This window comes from Pipra filicauda, unplaced genomic scaffold (assembly GCF_003945595.2).
Source record: "Pipra filicauda isolate LSUMZ 115617 unplaced genomic scaffold, ASM394559v2 scaffold116_size3395265_pilon, whole genome shotgun sequence".
Classification (NCBI taxonomy): Eukaryota; Metazoa; Chordata; class Aves; order Passeriformes; family Pipridae; genus Pipra; species Pipra filicauda.
Genome location: NW_024103618.1, coordinates 1,325,078 through 1,342,937, shown reverse-complemented (window position 1 = coordinate 1,342,937; position 17,860 = coordinate 1,325,078). Strand labels below are relative to the sequence as shown.

The 17,860-nt window shown below is 35.3% G+C and overlaps 1 protein-coding gene across 2 annotated transcripts in view; it reads left to right on the top strand.

Annotated features, from left to right (window-relative positions):
• GABRA2 (gamma-aminobutyric acid type A receptor subunit alpha2) overlaps positions 1-17,860 on the top strand; it is a 61,467-nt gene that overhangs the window by 32,403 nt on the left and 11,204 nt on the right. For both annotated transcript variants that reach the window (XM_027717742.2, XM_039384965.1), the window contains 4 exons: positions 4,018-4,238; positions 6,543-6,625; positions 9,519-9,662; positions 10,410-10,562. In XM_027717742.2, the coding sequence (XP_027573543.2) occupies positions 4,018-4,238; positions 6,543-6,625; positions 9,519-9,662; positions 10,410-10,562 (601 nt within the window). The remainder of the gene's footprint in view (positions 1-4,017; positions 4,239-6,542; positions 6,626-9,518; positions 9,663-10,409; positions 10,563-17,860) is intronic.

Genomic DNA, 17,860 nt, shown 5'->3' with positions numbered 1-17,860 from the left:
TATCTGAAGTGTTTATCTCATCAATGTATCAACCACAGTATTTCTGACTGTCTTTAAGGAATCAATGAAAAGATATATGTGCCATTTTCTATTTACTTGTTTTTAATTTTTTTGTATTTGCCTTTTAGAAGTTTTATATTTTACGGTATTTAAAATTTGCTTTTGTGGTTATAAATGTGTGTCAGTTAGTGGCTTTAAGAGTGGTAAAGAAAAACATACTTTAGAGAACTGAATAAGAGAAATCTTTACAAGTAGGGAATAAGGACCTCTGGCCTGAACTATTCATTAGACAAAATGCTGTATTCTAGAAGGTGATTAATAAAATGTTCAGTCTGCTTCAGGAAAATACTGATTGCTAATGGACAGTTACAATTTTTGAGATGTTTGGAACACGTCCATCTTTACTCCATATGCAAAAACTGCCAAAATCTGCCAACCAGTAGCTCAGAGGATGAAAATACATTTTTTGTTGTCTGAACTTTTCCCATACAAATCTGTCCTTAGCAAAAAAAAAGAAGACTGACATGTAGTGAGGAGGGATTGCTTATACTCAGATCAGTTAAAGCTTCTGCCAGAGATACTAATGTCTTTTTTTATGGTGCATACTGTTATGCACAACTGCATATTAAAAGAAGAATGAAATTTCTTCACCATTTTATTCTTCTAACCATTGAACTGGCAGTGCTTCTTCATACTGTAGTAAGAACTCATTGTCTGTACCAAAAATTTCACATAAGCTGATATAATACATATTTGAAAGATTAATTGTACTGTGTTAGAATCTAGCTGTGAAAGCACATTTTAAACACAAATCAGTAGGAAGCATTTTATTGTTCAACAATGATCACAGGAGTCCTTTGAAGGCCTGGAAGTGTTCTCCTGTGATTTTGTGGAGATACTGCACTCTATACTGGAGGGTAATTTGGTCGTGTCCAAAGACAGCACAGGTTTTTTCTGCAGTTTGAATGAAACTAGTATTGGGTATTAATTTGAGTATCCTTTCTAGAGTCCAGATTTGCATTTCTCACAGAATGTTAGTCTTCACAGAAAAGTAAGCATTACACAGCATTTACCACAAAGTAGCATGTATATAGAATAGGAATTAGTTACAAAATTTTTATGTAGCATATTTTGATAAATACTGGCTTTTTATCACACTGAATATACTCAAAATACTTCAATAATTTCATATTTTTTCATTTATTTTATATAGTAAACATCAACAGGGTATTCACAATCATAAGTATAATAAATTTGGCACAGGAGGGAACATGGGATTGGTGGATATAGCACTGGCATGCAAAGGCATGGATTGTATTTTGCTTTTCGTAATCACTCTAAATGGACCATGACAAATTAATTTCACCTCACTGCCTTAGTTTCCTTTCATACAAAGCTGAGATCCCAATATTTCCTTTGAAAAAAATGCACAGAGGTCTTTAGAAAGATAAGTTAGTTAAGAACTATGTGAGATTTTATTACTGTTGTTGTAAATGGAAGAAGAAGGTGTTTGTCGTCATTCACACCAAACCTTGGTTTATTCCCTATTTCCATCTTCTAAATGGGATGTTCTGAAATAAAGATCACCAGTGTGGATTGGATGGAGAGATTAGAATTACCTGTGGATCAATCAGAGATTTATCAGTAGAATCTTTCAAGGCTGCAGCTCAGATTCTTTCCTACTCCTTACTACTTCTTACTTCCTTACTTCCTAGGCTGTTGCCATGCAGCAGGTGTGGGATTTTTTTGAAATATTGCTGTTTTGATTTAGGGGCATTTCATGTCTGCTTTTTTTTCCAGTTTTATCTCTCTGTGATTCTTTTTATGTATGTTGGAAGACAGTGAAGAAGCAGGACCTTTGAAGTTCTTTTTTGATGGAAACATTGCAGAAAGTTCAGATTTATATTCTAATGATTTATGTGCAGAAATATTTGTCAAAAGCATCTGTAGGATGTATCACTCTTTTTGAATTTCAGTGGGATTTCAAAGTCTTACTCCCTCAGGCTCTTCTTCCTACTTCTTTATACCTCAGACATCAATCTTATCATACATAGCAATGACTTACTGGTAAAGCCCCTCAGACAAAAGCCACAATGAAGCTCTTAGGGCAATTGTTTTCCTTTAATTACACTGTGTTTCCATCCAAGTTTAATATATTCCCCTTCTTCAAGCACACTGTTTCTGCTGCTCCTGATCCTCCATGATACTAAGCATTTTGTCACTTTTCCTGGTCTACAATTGAACTGATAGGTAAACTGTTGTTTTTAAATGGGATTTTAAGTCGTATGATATTTAACAAATAAAACAACATATAAATCAGCAAATAAAGAGTACAACTGACCGTGATCTATCACAGAGAAATAAGCAAACTATTTGTCATGAGACTGTCTCTGGTAGTGATGAGAGACTGTACAAAATCGAGTATAATAGCAAAGAAATACATGTTTTAGAGGTTCATAATTTTGTATTTCAGAGATATATTTACTAAAATATTATTAGAGATAATAGCAACTGGCTTTAAAGAAAGCCAAGCAAATTAATTTTCAGTATACTGTAAATTTGATTTGCCAGATTAGGTTATAAGTATTCATAATTTCCAAAATATGCACTTGTCACAGTTCCTAATGAGAACTGTGTTCTCTCCTGCCCCTACCATGTTCCTTCAGGTGACAAAATTCTCTTTCTTTTATTCCACATGCTCTCCTTAGCCTCTGGCCCTGACCTGGAAAAGGTCCTCATAGCTCCTTGGCTCACAGACCAAAGGAGCTGAAGAGGCTGTCACTTGTCGCTGTCTAGTCAGCACTCCTTTTGTACCACTGTATGATTGACGGAGAAGAACCTTAAGCCTTGTTAATCAGCACACAAGGGAGCCAGCAGAAAGTGATGGAGGCTGATAAGTTCCTTGAAGTCACTTCTATATTGAAATCACTTGAATATTTTATATTGGTTGAATTTTATCAGGACTTGTCAATTCAAAGATAATTTACTTGAAAATGGTTTATGTAAAATGGTTTATGAAGAGCAATTGCAATATACAAACTGTCGCAGCATACAAATATTTTGAAGTCATGTGACCATTTTGTACCTGTCCAACAAAACAAAAAGGTAGCATTTGCTAATACACAGAATGCAGTTTCCTTCCAACGAAGTTTTTATGCTCTTCCATTTCCAATTTATATGCTGTGCTGACAGTAGCAAAACACTAAATCAATTTCCAGATTCAATTTGAAGTTAGTGGTTGAATTTACATCATCAATGTTTAATCAGTATCTTTTTTTTTGTTTGTTGCTTAGAACAACAGCAAAACCCAGCAGATGGGATGCCCAGCACTGGGTGACACAGGCATCTGGTCTAGGTTATCAATCTGTTTTTACCTGAGTTCTTTTCCTGGATTATACTGCCTTCCCAAGTTTAGGCATCAGAGTAAAGTTCCATAGACAGTGTGTGCCACCTGTCAGTCATCACCTATTGTTTCCTACCTATGTATTTTTCTTCATAAAATCCATACCACTACAGAGCCTTACATTCCTCTTTAGAAAATCTTCCTTATATCGTCCTGCTGGAATATATTGTACCCTTTACGGGTTGCCTTGTTTTCTTACTTCTAGCCTCAGCCATTCTCTAGTGCTGTTGAAATGCCGGATTACTCTACAGCAGTAGATGCCACAAGAACTATTTAATGTCTTTCTGTATATTTTTTCCTTACTTCTTAATGTAAAATAGCTATGTTTACTGAAATTAGCCTTGTCACACACCCACTGTTTATCAGGTACAGAAATCTAAATATTGGAAGTGTTCAATATACAAACAACAGCTAGCAATCATGGAGAAAGTCATACCCTTAATACATTGAATTCCTGTTTATTATTCTCAATATTATACAATTTTGTGTGGTGATCATTCTCCCTTGACAATTTTACCAAGGGAATTCTGCAAAAGAGCTTTTCTGTTTTGGTTCTCAGAAAGCAGATTAGTGTTTCGTTGTGTCAAAAAAGGCATATATTTATTCCATTACAGGAATACACAATAGATGTTTTCTTCCGTCAGAAATGGAAGGATGAGAGATTAAAGTTTAAGGGCCCAATGAACATTCTTCGATTGAACAACCTAATGGCCAGCAAAATCTGGACCCCAGATACATTTTTTCACAATGGGAAGAAGTCAGTGGCTCATAACATGACAATGCCAAACAAGCTCCTACGAATCCAAGATGATGGAACTCTGTTGTACACCATGAGGTAAGTCTGTTCATCAGTTCTCTACTCAACTATTTCTTGATGTGATTTTTTTTGAAGTAAAAAATAAGGTTCCAGGAGGACTCTCCTTTGTTGTATTTCTGTCCTAGCAGAAAGAAAGCTAAAAAAATGTGTTTGGTTTCCAGTTCTGTTAAAAGTCTATTGGTTGATAATGAGTTAGATCAGTTTTCCTACATGTGCCTCAGTTTTCATATCTCTGTAATGCATTAAAGATATTGACCACCTGCATAAAGTGCTTTGAGACCTTCAGATAGAGTTTACCACTCTTAAAATTATTAAAATAGTATATGAGTTTTGCCTGTTACTGCACCCATGGTACTGACTATGTGAGCCCTTAAGCAAATTTATTAAGATCAGCAGCAATAAAAAAATCAAAGAATAAAGAGTTAATAAGGTCTCAAATACTTTCCAGCAAGAGCTATAGGGAAAATATGTCTTTTTATAATAATTGTTTCTTTATATATAATTACAATATTTTACTTAAAGTTTTAATTTTTGCATCCTGTGCATCACTAGCAGCTACCATAAATATTTAGCTGGTAAAAAGTATTAAATTTACTTAGAAAATAATTTATGAAAAAATTATAAATATCATGTATACATAGATACAAACAGCGTTTCTATAAGACTGATTTCTTCTTTGATTACTATTTTAACAATAATGTTACCTATATGGATTTTTTTGAAATTTTCGGAAGACCCTGCCTGACTTAGTTTCTTTCTTTTTCTTGGAGAATATTTAATAAATTGAAGTTGTTGTTCCTGTAGACTTAAAATCCCCAGCCTAAGTAAGATACAAAATGTGAACTGCAAAGCAAACGTGTACTATGTGATTTTTTCCATGCAGCCGTACTAGCATCCCTTAAGCCTGATTTTACTATGCAGCTCTGAATCCCTTACAATATTGAATGTTGATGGCTGGACTCCTAATGATGTTAGATGATGTAGTGGTTGGAGAGGTTCAGAAAAGTTTACTGGAAGTCAATTGAGACACCATTTGTAGTATTTTTTTCTTGGGCTCAAATCAATATTTGAACTAGTATCTGTATAACCTGACTGAAATTCTCTTCCTCCAGAAGGTATTATAATCATATGCTATAAATAATAAGAAATACTATTTGAAACCATTATGAAACATAAGCTGAGTCATGTTAACTAAAATTAACTAAACATTTTCATGACTTGTAAGTATGTTGCTTCTCAGAATATAAGGTTAATGTGTAAACTGGTTTTATTGCCTAGATTTTAAACAGCCTTTTTTTCTGTGTCTAAATAAAATGATTGCGTGATTTTTATCAGAGGCTCAGGCAGTTCTTTCCTTTGCCTTCAGGTGTTTCCTGATTCTTGTCTCTCTCTGCCCCTTGAATTCAGAAAAACATTCCTAGGGAGTGGGGGAAGAGAAATATGGAATATTTTTGAGTGGAAGGTTGGGAGAAAGTAGCCAAGAATAAAAAGACTAGAAACCACTGGCAATACATAGGGATGTAGCTGATGTTTGAGGCTGGATGAAGAGGAGCATAGGCATCCAGAAAAAAACCTCTACCAAGAGGAGACTTCCAGGATAGGAAGGGGAAAGAGACATTTTTTTCTTGGCTTTTTTTAAATTTTTTTTAAAATAAAAATAATGAGAAAGTCTGTAAAAAAATTTCTTCAAATTGTTTTAAATTATTTTTTATTGCACTAATTCCCATATATGATACTGGGATATTGCTGGGGTTTTTTTCACAAAATCAGCAAAAGTGGATGTACTGTTCACATACTTTTGCATTTATACATAAATCAAAAGAATAATCACAAGTAACATGGAGAATGAGTAGCAACAATCTTTTGAAAGAAAGCAAATATTTTTCCTCTACATATTCCATTCAAACTAAAAAACTCAAATTCAGAAGACTCTGGAGCATAGTCCTTTGGCAAATTAACTGTATTTTATATGCTTTTACAATGAGCCTTTGAGAGCCATATAAGCACACATGTATCTCAGAATATTATGAGAAGAAAATTACTGTTCTTAATAACCTGCAATTACATAATTTATATTTGTCTTTAAATGGCCTTTGCTCATAGTTTTCAGGTCAGCTTTTTCAGATTTTTGATGTGATAAATTAATGCCTTCCAAAGGAACACATAAAAGGGAAGAAGCAAGAGCTGATCTAAATTTTTGTTAGTTTAATATAAAATTGCAATTTAGTCTCCTAAATCAGCATGCACTCTCTTCAGTTCTCTGGAACTGAATTTCTTGCTCTGCTAAATGACTTAAATGCATCATAGTCTTTTGCCTTTTAGGCTTACAGTCCAAGCTGAATGTCCAATGCACTTGGAGGACTTCCCTATGGATGCGCACTCTTGCCCACTGAAATTTGGCAGCTGTAAGTATATAATGTGAAGTATAGCCTTTGGTTAGTGAATATCTAACATTGCTCAGCATAATTTCGTTTCAGTAAATTCTTACATGAGATATTTTAACCACGAGATGGTATTTTTAAAAATATTTGTAACCTGACACATCAAAATCCCTTTTTTCTATTCAGTGTTGTGTCTTTTAGTGTATTTTAAAGTTTTCATTACTCCAGTTAACAATAAAAACTCTGCACCTAATCAACACTGCACTGGTGTAGTTTTATTGCAGCGTGCAAACCATACTGATGAACGTAGAACTGGACGCACATAGCCTGTGCAGTATTAAAGAAGAGCAGATCAATGACTTCAATAAATGTTTGTTTTCATTTATTAGAATATTTAGTTTCTCTTTATTGTTAATGATATTTGTTTTTATGCTCTTGTTCTATTGAAGGCAATAATGGCACCTTGAGATAAAAATTTTTACTTGTTAGTGCATCTGCATGTTAGAGACAGGTGGACTTTGATCTCACTAGTGTTATTTTAACAGCAGCATTATTTAATTTACTTATATTACAGCCCTTCTTCTTCTTCATTACATATGTTTTCTGGATTTCGTACACTAAAAGTTTTCTTTTCTTTCATTGGCTGCAGCCTACATTCTCTGTTGGGCCCAGGAAAGGGATTTTTTTTTTTTGAGGAAACAAGTTAATACCCTTAAATTCTGGCTGATTTCATAATAATTGTAGCAACCAAACAGGGTTCCAAACAGGGGATATGCTGCCACTGAGGATATCATTAACCAGACGATCATTTTAAGAGCACTGTACACACTCTCCTCATAGCCCTGTGATATCTTTTTTCCTTGGAGTTAGGAGAAAATTAGACCAAGCCTGTGCTTCTGATGATGTTTCCACACTAGAGGGAAATCTTATCTATGGAGATTAGAATTAACATTGTTTGTATCATGGAGCCTTTTTTGCCCCCTAAGTATTATATTTCTAATACTTAATGCAGCCTAAATAACTAACACCAGAGATGTTAGTCAAAATTGTCTGCTGACTAATAATATTTACATAGGTGTGCAAGCAAGATATGTTTGATTTATAAGTTTTTGGAGGAAAAAAAGACTGAAATGTAGCCTTAAAACAACTTTAAAAAATCCTGTAATAATGAAACATATGCCAAGAGGCTACTTTCTTCATTTGCATTCCTAAATTGATAACCCTTCTGACTAAGTATATTAGACTTTGTGTGAACAGGAGGGATTTTTGTTAGTTTCATTTTTTTTCTTACCAGTTTGTTCTTTGTTCTCTGCCTATGGTTTCTGATTTTCTAATAATCCAGAGAATTCTAAATGTGAGCAATGTGATTTAAAAAAACCCCTCTCTTTCATTTCTCTTGTAGTCATCTGTGCTCCAGCCTGTTGGCATATCCAGGGGACTCTTATTTCTGTTCATTTTGAATGGCTTCACACACATTTTATTTCCTTACCTTTCATTTTCAGACAACTGTGCATTTTTCAGCTTTTATTCTGGGACAGAATCTGAATGATGAATAGTGGTGAAAATAAGCAGGAATCCTGAGGATTTGGGTTTAACTGAGGCAAGTTTGCCGGTGGTATATATTTGTCACAGTTCTTCATATGCTGCTATTCTTACACTGCTGGGAGGATCATCAGCATGTATGAATGTCTTTTTTTATAAGTAAGAGAAAAGCCAAACTGAATGTATGGAAGAAACTGTAGTTTAATAGATCATCTTTCTTTATTATTTTCAAAAAGTGTAGTCAACAGTGGGGAGGATGGGGACAAATCAACAATTGGCCATATTGATTTGCATTTAGTGCTGATTTGCATTAAAGCAGAGATATTCTTGTGGAAAGATGGAAAGATAGATGGGAAGTGTTAAGAATCTCTAGGTGCTACCCACCTGCTAGATTTTGTTAGTTATGCAATTTATGTCTAGTTGCATGAAGAAGCTTCTTTCTGATCCTCTAGAGATTTCTCAAGTATTTGCAGACCAACAGAAATTATGCTTTTCTCTTTCGCTGCACTACAGTTATGGTGTAAGATTTAAAATGTACTTTTCTCAGTCATTCAAAATGAACACACAACTTTTTCCATCAGTGATTTACCCTTTTCCTTTCATGCGCCATTTGCTAATAGAATATTTGGCTGGAAAATCTTCCAGGACATACTCGATTTTTTTTGTTTCTTACTACAGTGACATTGTTGCTGTTTAAAATACAGCATTGATTTGCTTTCATTCTAGTTTATTTTGACAGAACCCAGGCTAAATGTATGTTTGATCATGAATGTACTGAGAGAGCAGCTGCTTAATGTCAGTGTGCACCCCAAAATGATGGCAGGGAGTGAGATTTAAGAGGGTAGGCAGGGCAAGGCACAGAGCCACCACAAGGGCACTGTCATTGACCCTGGCTTCCCATATTTAAGTCTGAATTTCAGGTAATAACAAAATGCTTGTAATACATCCCTAAAGTTGATAGTGGGGACAATGAAAGGTCAGAACAACATAGCAATGAATTTTCAAAAATGTTGTGCGTTCTAAATCTTGCAAATTGTTGTTCTTCTCATCTGCCTTACCAAAGTTATAGGATACATATAATACCTAATCTCCAACAATTTTTTTAACAGTGTAGAAAAAGATGTTGTTTGTAATTTCAAAGCAATAAGTTGTGGTTAATAAGATCACAAATGAGTGCCCTGTTCCCATGCTGCAACAGGTATTTACTGTACGGTAAAGCTATTTAAACAGCCAAACATATCTTTTACTACATCATTTTAAACTGTTTTCGGTGAATTTTAATTTGAAAATTAACTGGGTATTGTAATTCTATGAGTTTTGATGGAAGCTGTTTAATTTAAATTGCTGACAAAATATTTTACCTTGTTTCTCACAGATGCATACACAACGTCAGAAGTGACATACATTTGGACTTACAACGCTTCAGATTCGGTACAGGTGGCACCAGATGGCTCAAGATTGAATCAGTATGACCTTTTAGGTCAAACAATTGGAAAAGAGACAGTTAAATCAAGTACAGGTTAGTAAAAGATATTTTGAAGAAAAAGGCAGTTGCTTGCTCTGAAGAATATATTTCTGGTGCTGTTAAAGGCTACTGAAAAAATTGTTGCAAAAGGTGATCTATTAGGCATAGTCAATGTACTGTACAAGTAACACAAAACAACACTTTACCGATTTTTCATATTAATAAGTAACCGGTGATAGCAAAATTGAGCTTGTCTGCAGTGACTGTTTTTTAAATGCTGGCTGGAGCTCCATGTTGAATCCTTATATTTGTAACCCAAGTTTGGGATATTTGTTTAATTTCATATGGGGACACTTTTTGTCTATTAAATGATAAAACATATAGGTTTCCCTTCCATCATGTTTTTGGCATTAAACACTGTCTTATTCTACCACACTCTAGACTGTTTTCCTACATTCTGTGATGGGCCCCCACGACTGCTTTCCAACTATGATTAAGTTCTCAAGGAGCTGTTGTGTGAATGCAGAGTTGCTTATATGCAGAAGCCTTCAGGGCTGAAGTTCTTCTCAGGGCATACAAAAGTTCCTGGAAGTTCCTTAACACTCATCTGTCGTAGAACTCAGTGGGAATAAGATATAGCTGTACTCAAAATCTTTCTTGTATTCTGTAGGATGCTTTCTATTACAGAATACTTTCAGTATAATATAACCATGGCACATTTGGTGCAAACTTTCTCTTACCAAAGAAATGGACTTTCTTAAGGTTTTGTTTCATTGTATTTTGTTTGTTTGTGGCACCTAGGTGAATATACAGTTATGACGGCTCATTTTCACCTGAAGAGAAAAATTGGTTATTTTGTCATTCAGACTTACCTCCCCTGTATCATGACTGTCATTCTCTCTCAAGTGTCATTCTGGCTGAACAGAGAATCTGTACCTGCCAGGACAGTCTTTGGTGAGTATACTGAGTAGCATTAGCTCTGTTTGCAACAGCTGAAGATGCAAGGAAGTATTTTGGAAGTAAAGGCCTTTTTCATTCAAGTTAAAGTGTTTGTAGAATGTGCTATTATTTCTAGTCCAAACAACTTTTAACTGCAGCTTACACATCTCCCAAGAATCCCAAAGATTTTGGAAATTAGTACATACAGGAGAACTGTCCATATATATCCTTGACTCTTTTAAGAGGAAAAAAAAATCACAGAATAGAAAAGGTATTAATGTTTTTATTTTAAAAGTAAATTTAGTAAATTTAGATGATTTTCTGAAATAACTTACCTTGATATTATCCAAGTATTTTGGTACTTGATAAATAAGCAGATTTCTAAATATATTTGTAAAGTAAGCAAATTAAATTTGAATTTGTTGAATTATTTGTGTTAAATTTTTCAAGCTGCAGTTCTTTTAAAGAAACCCTTTTCTGAGAGTCTGGACAACACATTTTCGCTCATTCAAGTTGGAGTGTACTGTGAGGTAGTGAACAGCTTCAGCAAAGCAATATAATGGTGCTTCTCTTACAATAAGGTTTTGCTCTCTATTTAAGCCAAATAAAAAAACTCTTTCTTATTTGTGTAACTTAAAGTTCTTTTAGTTTATTTGCTTTTAGAGAAAAAGAGATTAGCACATCAAAAATAATGTCTATGTGGAATCAGCCATCAGAAATGCTGTATAAAATCATATGATTAGTCATCAGTAAACACCATGCACTCTTAAAAAAAATAGTCCAAACTCAAATGCATATTAAGTATGATGTACAACAAAGCACTTATATTGCTTCTGGTAGAGAAAATACCACACAAAATATCGTGAAAATTTCAGGTTTGAATATGAGCCTTGTTGAAGTGAAATGAAAGGGTCAGTGGTTTCAATGGGACCAGAATTCTACCATGGTTTCCTTCTTCAAAATCTTCTATGAATTTAGACATTTCTGCTTATGAAAATGCACATTCCTGTTTCTAGCCTTGCAAGTACACTGTCAAATCCTTCTATATCTCTGTCTTTGCCCTTTTCTGTACCTGTTTCTATACATTTAAGACAGTGTAGCTAGTTTCTCCAAAAAAAGTCTCACATCTACTCTTTCTAAAATGCTCTTTCTGTTATTGTGTCACTGTAAAAAGGCACTCCATCAGTAACAAGGCACTGGGATAATTTTCCTGAAATTTGTGTCTCTTCTTGAACATTTCTTTCTTGTTCTTGATTTATTTTTTGTTTAATTTATGGGACTTTTTTAGAAATAAGCAACATCTGCATGGCAGCCTGTTGCTTTACTCTCCTGAGGATTATTATAATATGGATAATGAACAGTGGCCTGCTTCAGGATGTTTTGAAGGAGCTGTGTAGGATGGCTGCAAGAACAGAGCCACAGCACTCAGTGCCATAAAACTTGAAATCTGTTTATTAAGCACGATGGGTATAGGGAGAAGATAGCATTTTCTATGGCAGTATTTTATTCCTGCCACACAGACACGGACCTCGCTTGCCACTCAGGTCTCTGGCCCCTCCAGGCCAGCTTAGACTGGCACCCTGAACCCAGGGAAACAAGACACAAGACAGGTTTTAGGCTCTACCTGATGGAGCAGCCTAACCCTGGCATGCAGCATTTCACCTCAGGCTTAGCCTTTTGCATTGGGTTGTGTTGGGTTAGATTTTCCCTGAGGAGCTATTTCTTAACATTCTTTTACACTCTAGATGAGGTTGTCAGCTTAAGCTTCCAATGGCCTTTCTAAATACATAACCTTGGGTGAATCTCCCAGTCTTTCTCCATACCTACTGGCAGCAGTTGTCACTGGGATTTCTGATACCCTCTGTTCTCCTGCCTAAATGTATTACAAAAGTGTGAAGTTAACCACAGTTTCATAACAAAGTTCATATATTGCTTTTTACTGTTTTATGGCTGTACTGAATGATTCTTGACAGAGCTGCGGAGATGCACTCAAGGTTTTGTTTGGATAGTACTTTCAGGTGGACTCCATCCAGTGGCATCAGAAGCCCACACTACAGTTAAGTTAATAAAACAAGCTACTTTCAGCAAGGAATATAAAAATCTTTGGAGATTTTTCCTTTACACTTTTATTGATCGTACTTAATTTTTAGTTTTTATATGGAGTAGTCACTTGTTAGATACTCATCTTTGCATTGTATATTAAATATATCAATATTAAAATATAATTAAACAGAAGTTATTGGTTTTGGGAATGTGTTTTTAAAATCAATGAGAATCAATGAGACATTTATTTCAAGTACCTTCTTGAGAGCTAAGCAATAACTATTGGAATACTGTTCCTCTCCAAGAAACATAACTTCTAGTTAGTCAAAGCACCACTTAGCATTTATTATTCCATGCATGAAAGAAGTTACTTTTCTTTTCCCTTTCTATTCTCTTGCAATGTAGTTTCAAGTTCTAGGTTAACATTAAGGGCTTGGTATAATGAACCATATTTTATAATAGAACTCTTTAATCCCTTCTCTTTATAGTTTCTATTTAATGTTGTTGACCTACCCTATCCCAAGTGAATTGTGGCCTAATGTTATATTGCTTCAACTTTGCTTTAAATTATTGGAAGAGGAAAGTTTTGTCATCGTTGATTAAATAAGTCTTGAATATGTTTTCTGTAGCAGATAAATCTGAAAAGCTTTTGATTGCATTCTTAATGAAAGAGAATGAACCTGGTTCATAATGCCTTCACTTAGTGCAAGATTACAATCTGTTTCATTTAGTAATGTGTTTATTGTTATGCATTTAATGTCAACAGTATTAGCAAAACTAATCTTGTGCATCTTATTGAATTTTCAGTTCATTTTTAATGGGTCATAGCATTTAGAAGCATTACTTGTTTGAATAGCAGCATTACATGCAGGTGACAGAAAATCAGAAATTAGTTTTCTTAATGCTACAGTTATCTGTGTTTTAACTTGCACAGAGTATCATTAAGGATGTTAAAATAATGTAGTTAGATATATAGCCTTTGTTAAGTGAAGCAAACAAGAACAAAAATTAGTACTCGTATTACTATGTAGTATATTGTCCAAAATGCAGAATTTTAAATTTGCATAGCTATGTTCTTTTGTCAGCTCACTGTGATAATTTATTGTTATGCTGTGTTCCTGTGTCTGTGTTTTTGTTTCTTCTTGATGTGGGTCCTTTCCATGGGGTGCAGTCCTTCAGGAACAGACTGTTCCAATGTAGGTCCCCTGTGGAGCCAAAGGTCCTGCCAGCAGCCTGCTCCAGTGAAGGTTTTCCATCATCTCACAGCCTCCTTCAGGCATCCACCTGTTCTCTTGTGGGGTCCTCCATGGGCTGCAGGTGGATCTCTGCACCCCGTGGTTCTCCACGGGCTGCAGGTGGACAGCCCCTTCTCCATGGGTTGCAAGGGAATTTCTGCTCTGGTGCACCAGAGCACCTCCTCCCACTCCTTTTACACTGACCTGGGTGTCTGCAGAGTTGTTTCTCTTACATATTCTCAATCCTTTTCTCTGGCTGCTATTGCTTTTGTGCAGTAATGTTTTTTCTCCGTCTTAAATATGCCATCCCAGAGGCACTACCACTATCACTGTTGGGCTTGGCCTTGGCCAGCAGTGGCAGGTCCGTTTTGGATTGGCTGACATTGGACCTCTCAGCCATAGGAGCAACTTATGGCAGCTTCTCACAAAAGCCACCCCTGTAGCCCCCCACTACCAAAATCTTGCCATGCAAGTGTAACTTTTTAATTGTGCCTCTACAGAAAGAGGAACCCAAAGTTTAGATTTTTTCTCTGGTTATTTTTACTTGAGAATTGAATAATAGACCCGCCTTTTTGAGCAATTGTGTATATGCAAAGTACCTTTTTCCATTTTTTTGAAAGAAATCTCAACTGTCTTTATTTATTTCTCCTTTCACATGCTGCAGATTATCTTTTGTGACTGTGGAGATAGCCCACCACTCACACCTTCAGTTTATAATTTTTTAATTGGGAATTTCTGCTAACTGTAGGCATAACACTCAAGTAGTAGACACTGGACACTGGAAAACTCTAACCCTGAGTGAGAGACTGAGCTGGCTGAAAACAAACTAATATGTCTTCTCAGCTCAGTGGTGTGTGAAGGCAGTAGCTCATATTCTGTAGTGACATAATTACATGCAATTTTACTGAAGTTGGGGTAAATAGCACTTGCCATTCAACTTTGGGAATAAGCTTGGCTGTTGATCGATGGGGAACTTTGTTCCATTGCTCAGTATTGATACAGTGAAGCAACATGAACACCAGCTTCACCATGTGTATATGTAGCTTAACTGACTGACTGAATACAACTTTTCTGGAAATAGATTATGTTCCTTGCCTCCCATGCCATTTAAAGAGACTGTTTTGTGTTGTTCTTTTAGTAAAAAGGGTAGACAGAACACTTGAGCTATTTTCTGTAATCTTTCTCTCAATGGTTGTTCAGACTTCTCTCCTGCTGCTTAAGCAAAATCATTGTACAGTCCTTTTGCATTGCATTTTCTAGTAATAAATATAAATTGTGTAAATAAAAAACAAACAAGGTGGTGTATAGCCAAATGTTATGGTGCAAAATTTACTTTAAAATTACTCTGTCTCCAGAATTTTTAAGCTTTTGTTTACACCTCTAACCATTTGCTCCTGGAGTGACGAAATGAAATAGTAATCTGTATCTCTAAAACAGACAACAGTCTTTTCTTTCTGCAGTTATTTGTATTTATGAATCTATTTGGGTTTTGGACCAAGTTAAGATATCTAGTTACCAAAAAACACTTGCAATTACTATTTAAAAAAAAAAAAAAAAAAAAGAGGAAGAGTGAAACAATAGAGCAATGACATTAACTTCCTAATTTAAAAAAAAGGCAATTTATCAATCCTTCTGTATATCTTTGCAAAATGCTGTGATGAAAGGATAAAATAGTGGGAAGACATTAGATAGCCTGATATTATAAGAAGTAGAGCTCATTTTAAACATTTTGGATAAATTGTTTGCAAAGCTGAAGTACCTCTTTTGTTACAGAAATCTCCTTTGGTAACTCATTAATTAGGCCTTTCAAAGGAGGTTTCAACATTCTAGCACAAGAAGGCTAAGACATGATTAGTGTACTAAAATCTCTTCAAATTAGAAAAATCAGTTGATACACAAAAGGTGAAATTAGGTTCCAAAAAAACTTGTCCCTGCTGAGAAGTAGCCTGACTTTTACACAGAAATGTGGACATGAACTAATCATCATGACATATGTCATATGTGCTAGCTCCTCCAGTATCCACTGTATGTTTTTAATTATGCATTTCTACTTTTTCAGATTATCTATTTTATAAACATAACAGAGCTAGTATTTTCCACAGATATAAGTTTAGTTCCAGTGAAAAGTGTTAAACTTGCAGCCCTGGAGATGGATTTTCTCTCTCCAGTAAGCAGATGCTGCTTCAAAAGCAACACCCTAAAAAAAATCATGGGCAATCAAATAACTCCAGTCTTGCTCTGAATGGATAAATCTGTGGTGATAGAAGATATTTAGCTTTTGTAGATGTGGACTGCGGAGAACAACACTTGTAAGGATGTTGGGAGATATTTACTCTCTACTATAAAAATGCTTGGTCCTCTTCAGAGAAAGGAAATGCCAATGGTTTATTTTTTGGACTTTTTTAAAGACTAACTGATGATTACTCCTGGTCTCTTATAAAATTTTACCTATCTATTTCCTTCTGGCATCCATTCAGTGCCCCATCTGATGGGTGTTGGCTATAGGAGATAGTTCTTGACTTATATATAAACTGTGATCTTTCTACATTTTTGGGAAATATCATGCAATCTTTCCATGGCATTTTAAATGTACTTTTTTCCTCTAATATTTTGAGTACTTCGTTGTAGGGGTAAAATCTACTTGCTGTTTCTTATACCAATTTCAGTTCACTAGTGTTATGAATGAGATAAGCAATGAAGGATTGTTTTCATCTGGTCAGTGTATGGTTTTGTGGGGTTTTAAGTCTTTGTGAAATAAATGAATTTGTTGAATTTGCTGAAAATAATTAAGCTATATGTTGTGTAAGTGTTAGGAGAGAACAAGTTCTTTACAAAATATATTGTCTGAGCTTTTTTGTACCATATAGTATGACAGCTGCTTCCTATTCATTATATAGACTAGTAGATTCCAACAGTGTCATGGCTGATTCCAGGTCAAATCCACTTAAATTTATGGAGGCTGAAAAATGGCAATTAGGGATTTATGTTTGCTAAGGTGTCTGGATACTGTGTGACTCAGCAGGATGCTTCCATGCCTTGTTTTCTCTGCTGCACAGACCTTTGGAAGCTCATCAAGAGACAGTAGCACTGAGACTGAGTCCACTTAGCTTTGCTCTGCCACCCTTTGTAGCACCCTCAGAGATGGAGATTCCTTACTGGAGGGATGGAAATTGCAAAGCCTGAGGAGGTCTCAGTAGGTGTAATTGCTGCCTCTCTTCCCTTTCACACAGTGGTTAAAATTGGCTCTCTTGTAGCAGAAGGAAAGTCTGAGCTATGTCAGTCTTTCAGAACCCAGGTGACAGATTGCTGACAGTAGAAGATCTGACTTAGGAAGAGTGACTTTACTTTCTCTTGGGAAGCCTCTTACAACAATTTTATGAGTGTGTATTTGTTGAAGCTGTGATGTGCATATATTTCTGCCATGGAATTCTCCTTTGCCTGTCATAATGGAGTGTGGGCTTACTGATCTGTGCTAAGTATATCACTTTGTGTTGCTTTTAATTCTGGAGATATATTTAATGGTGACAAAGGGAATAGTTTAGTTTGTCTAAGTGGTATTCAGCCTGAGGTGGGAGAACTGATTTACTTAAGGAATGGAGACTGCATTTGTGGTTATGGGTTTCTGCTTGCTATATTTGATTCAGAAAAATGTTCTTCTCTTCCTTTCCTCCCATGTATCTTTTTTTCTGATTTTTTTTTATTTTAGTATAATTCCTGATTTCCTACTGGGTCCTCATTATGTAAAAAGTGCTGCAAAATGCTTCTAGTAACTGCCACAGTGAATGAACAGTCTTCCTGGATCATCAAGTCTTGTTTTCTGACACATAATATAGTTATAATAATCTGGCATTTCAAATCAATGCTGTTCTAGAAAATAATCCATGTTACCTGAACGAAAACTTATCTTGTTTATTTATTCAACTATGTCACTGGATGGTTTGAGAGACAGTTACTGGCAAAAAAACCCAAAAAATAAAACCCCCAAAACCCCCCAAACCCCTGATATTCATCAGGGAAGTTCAGACAACAAAATTG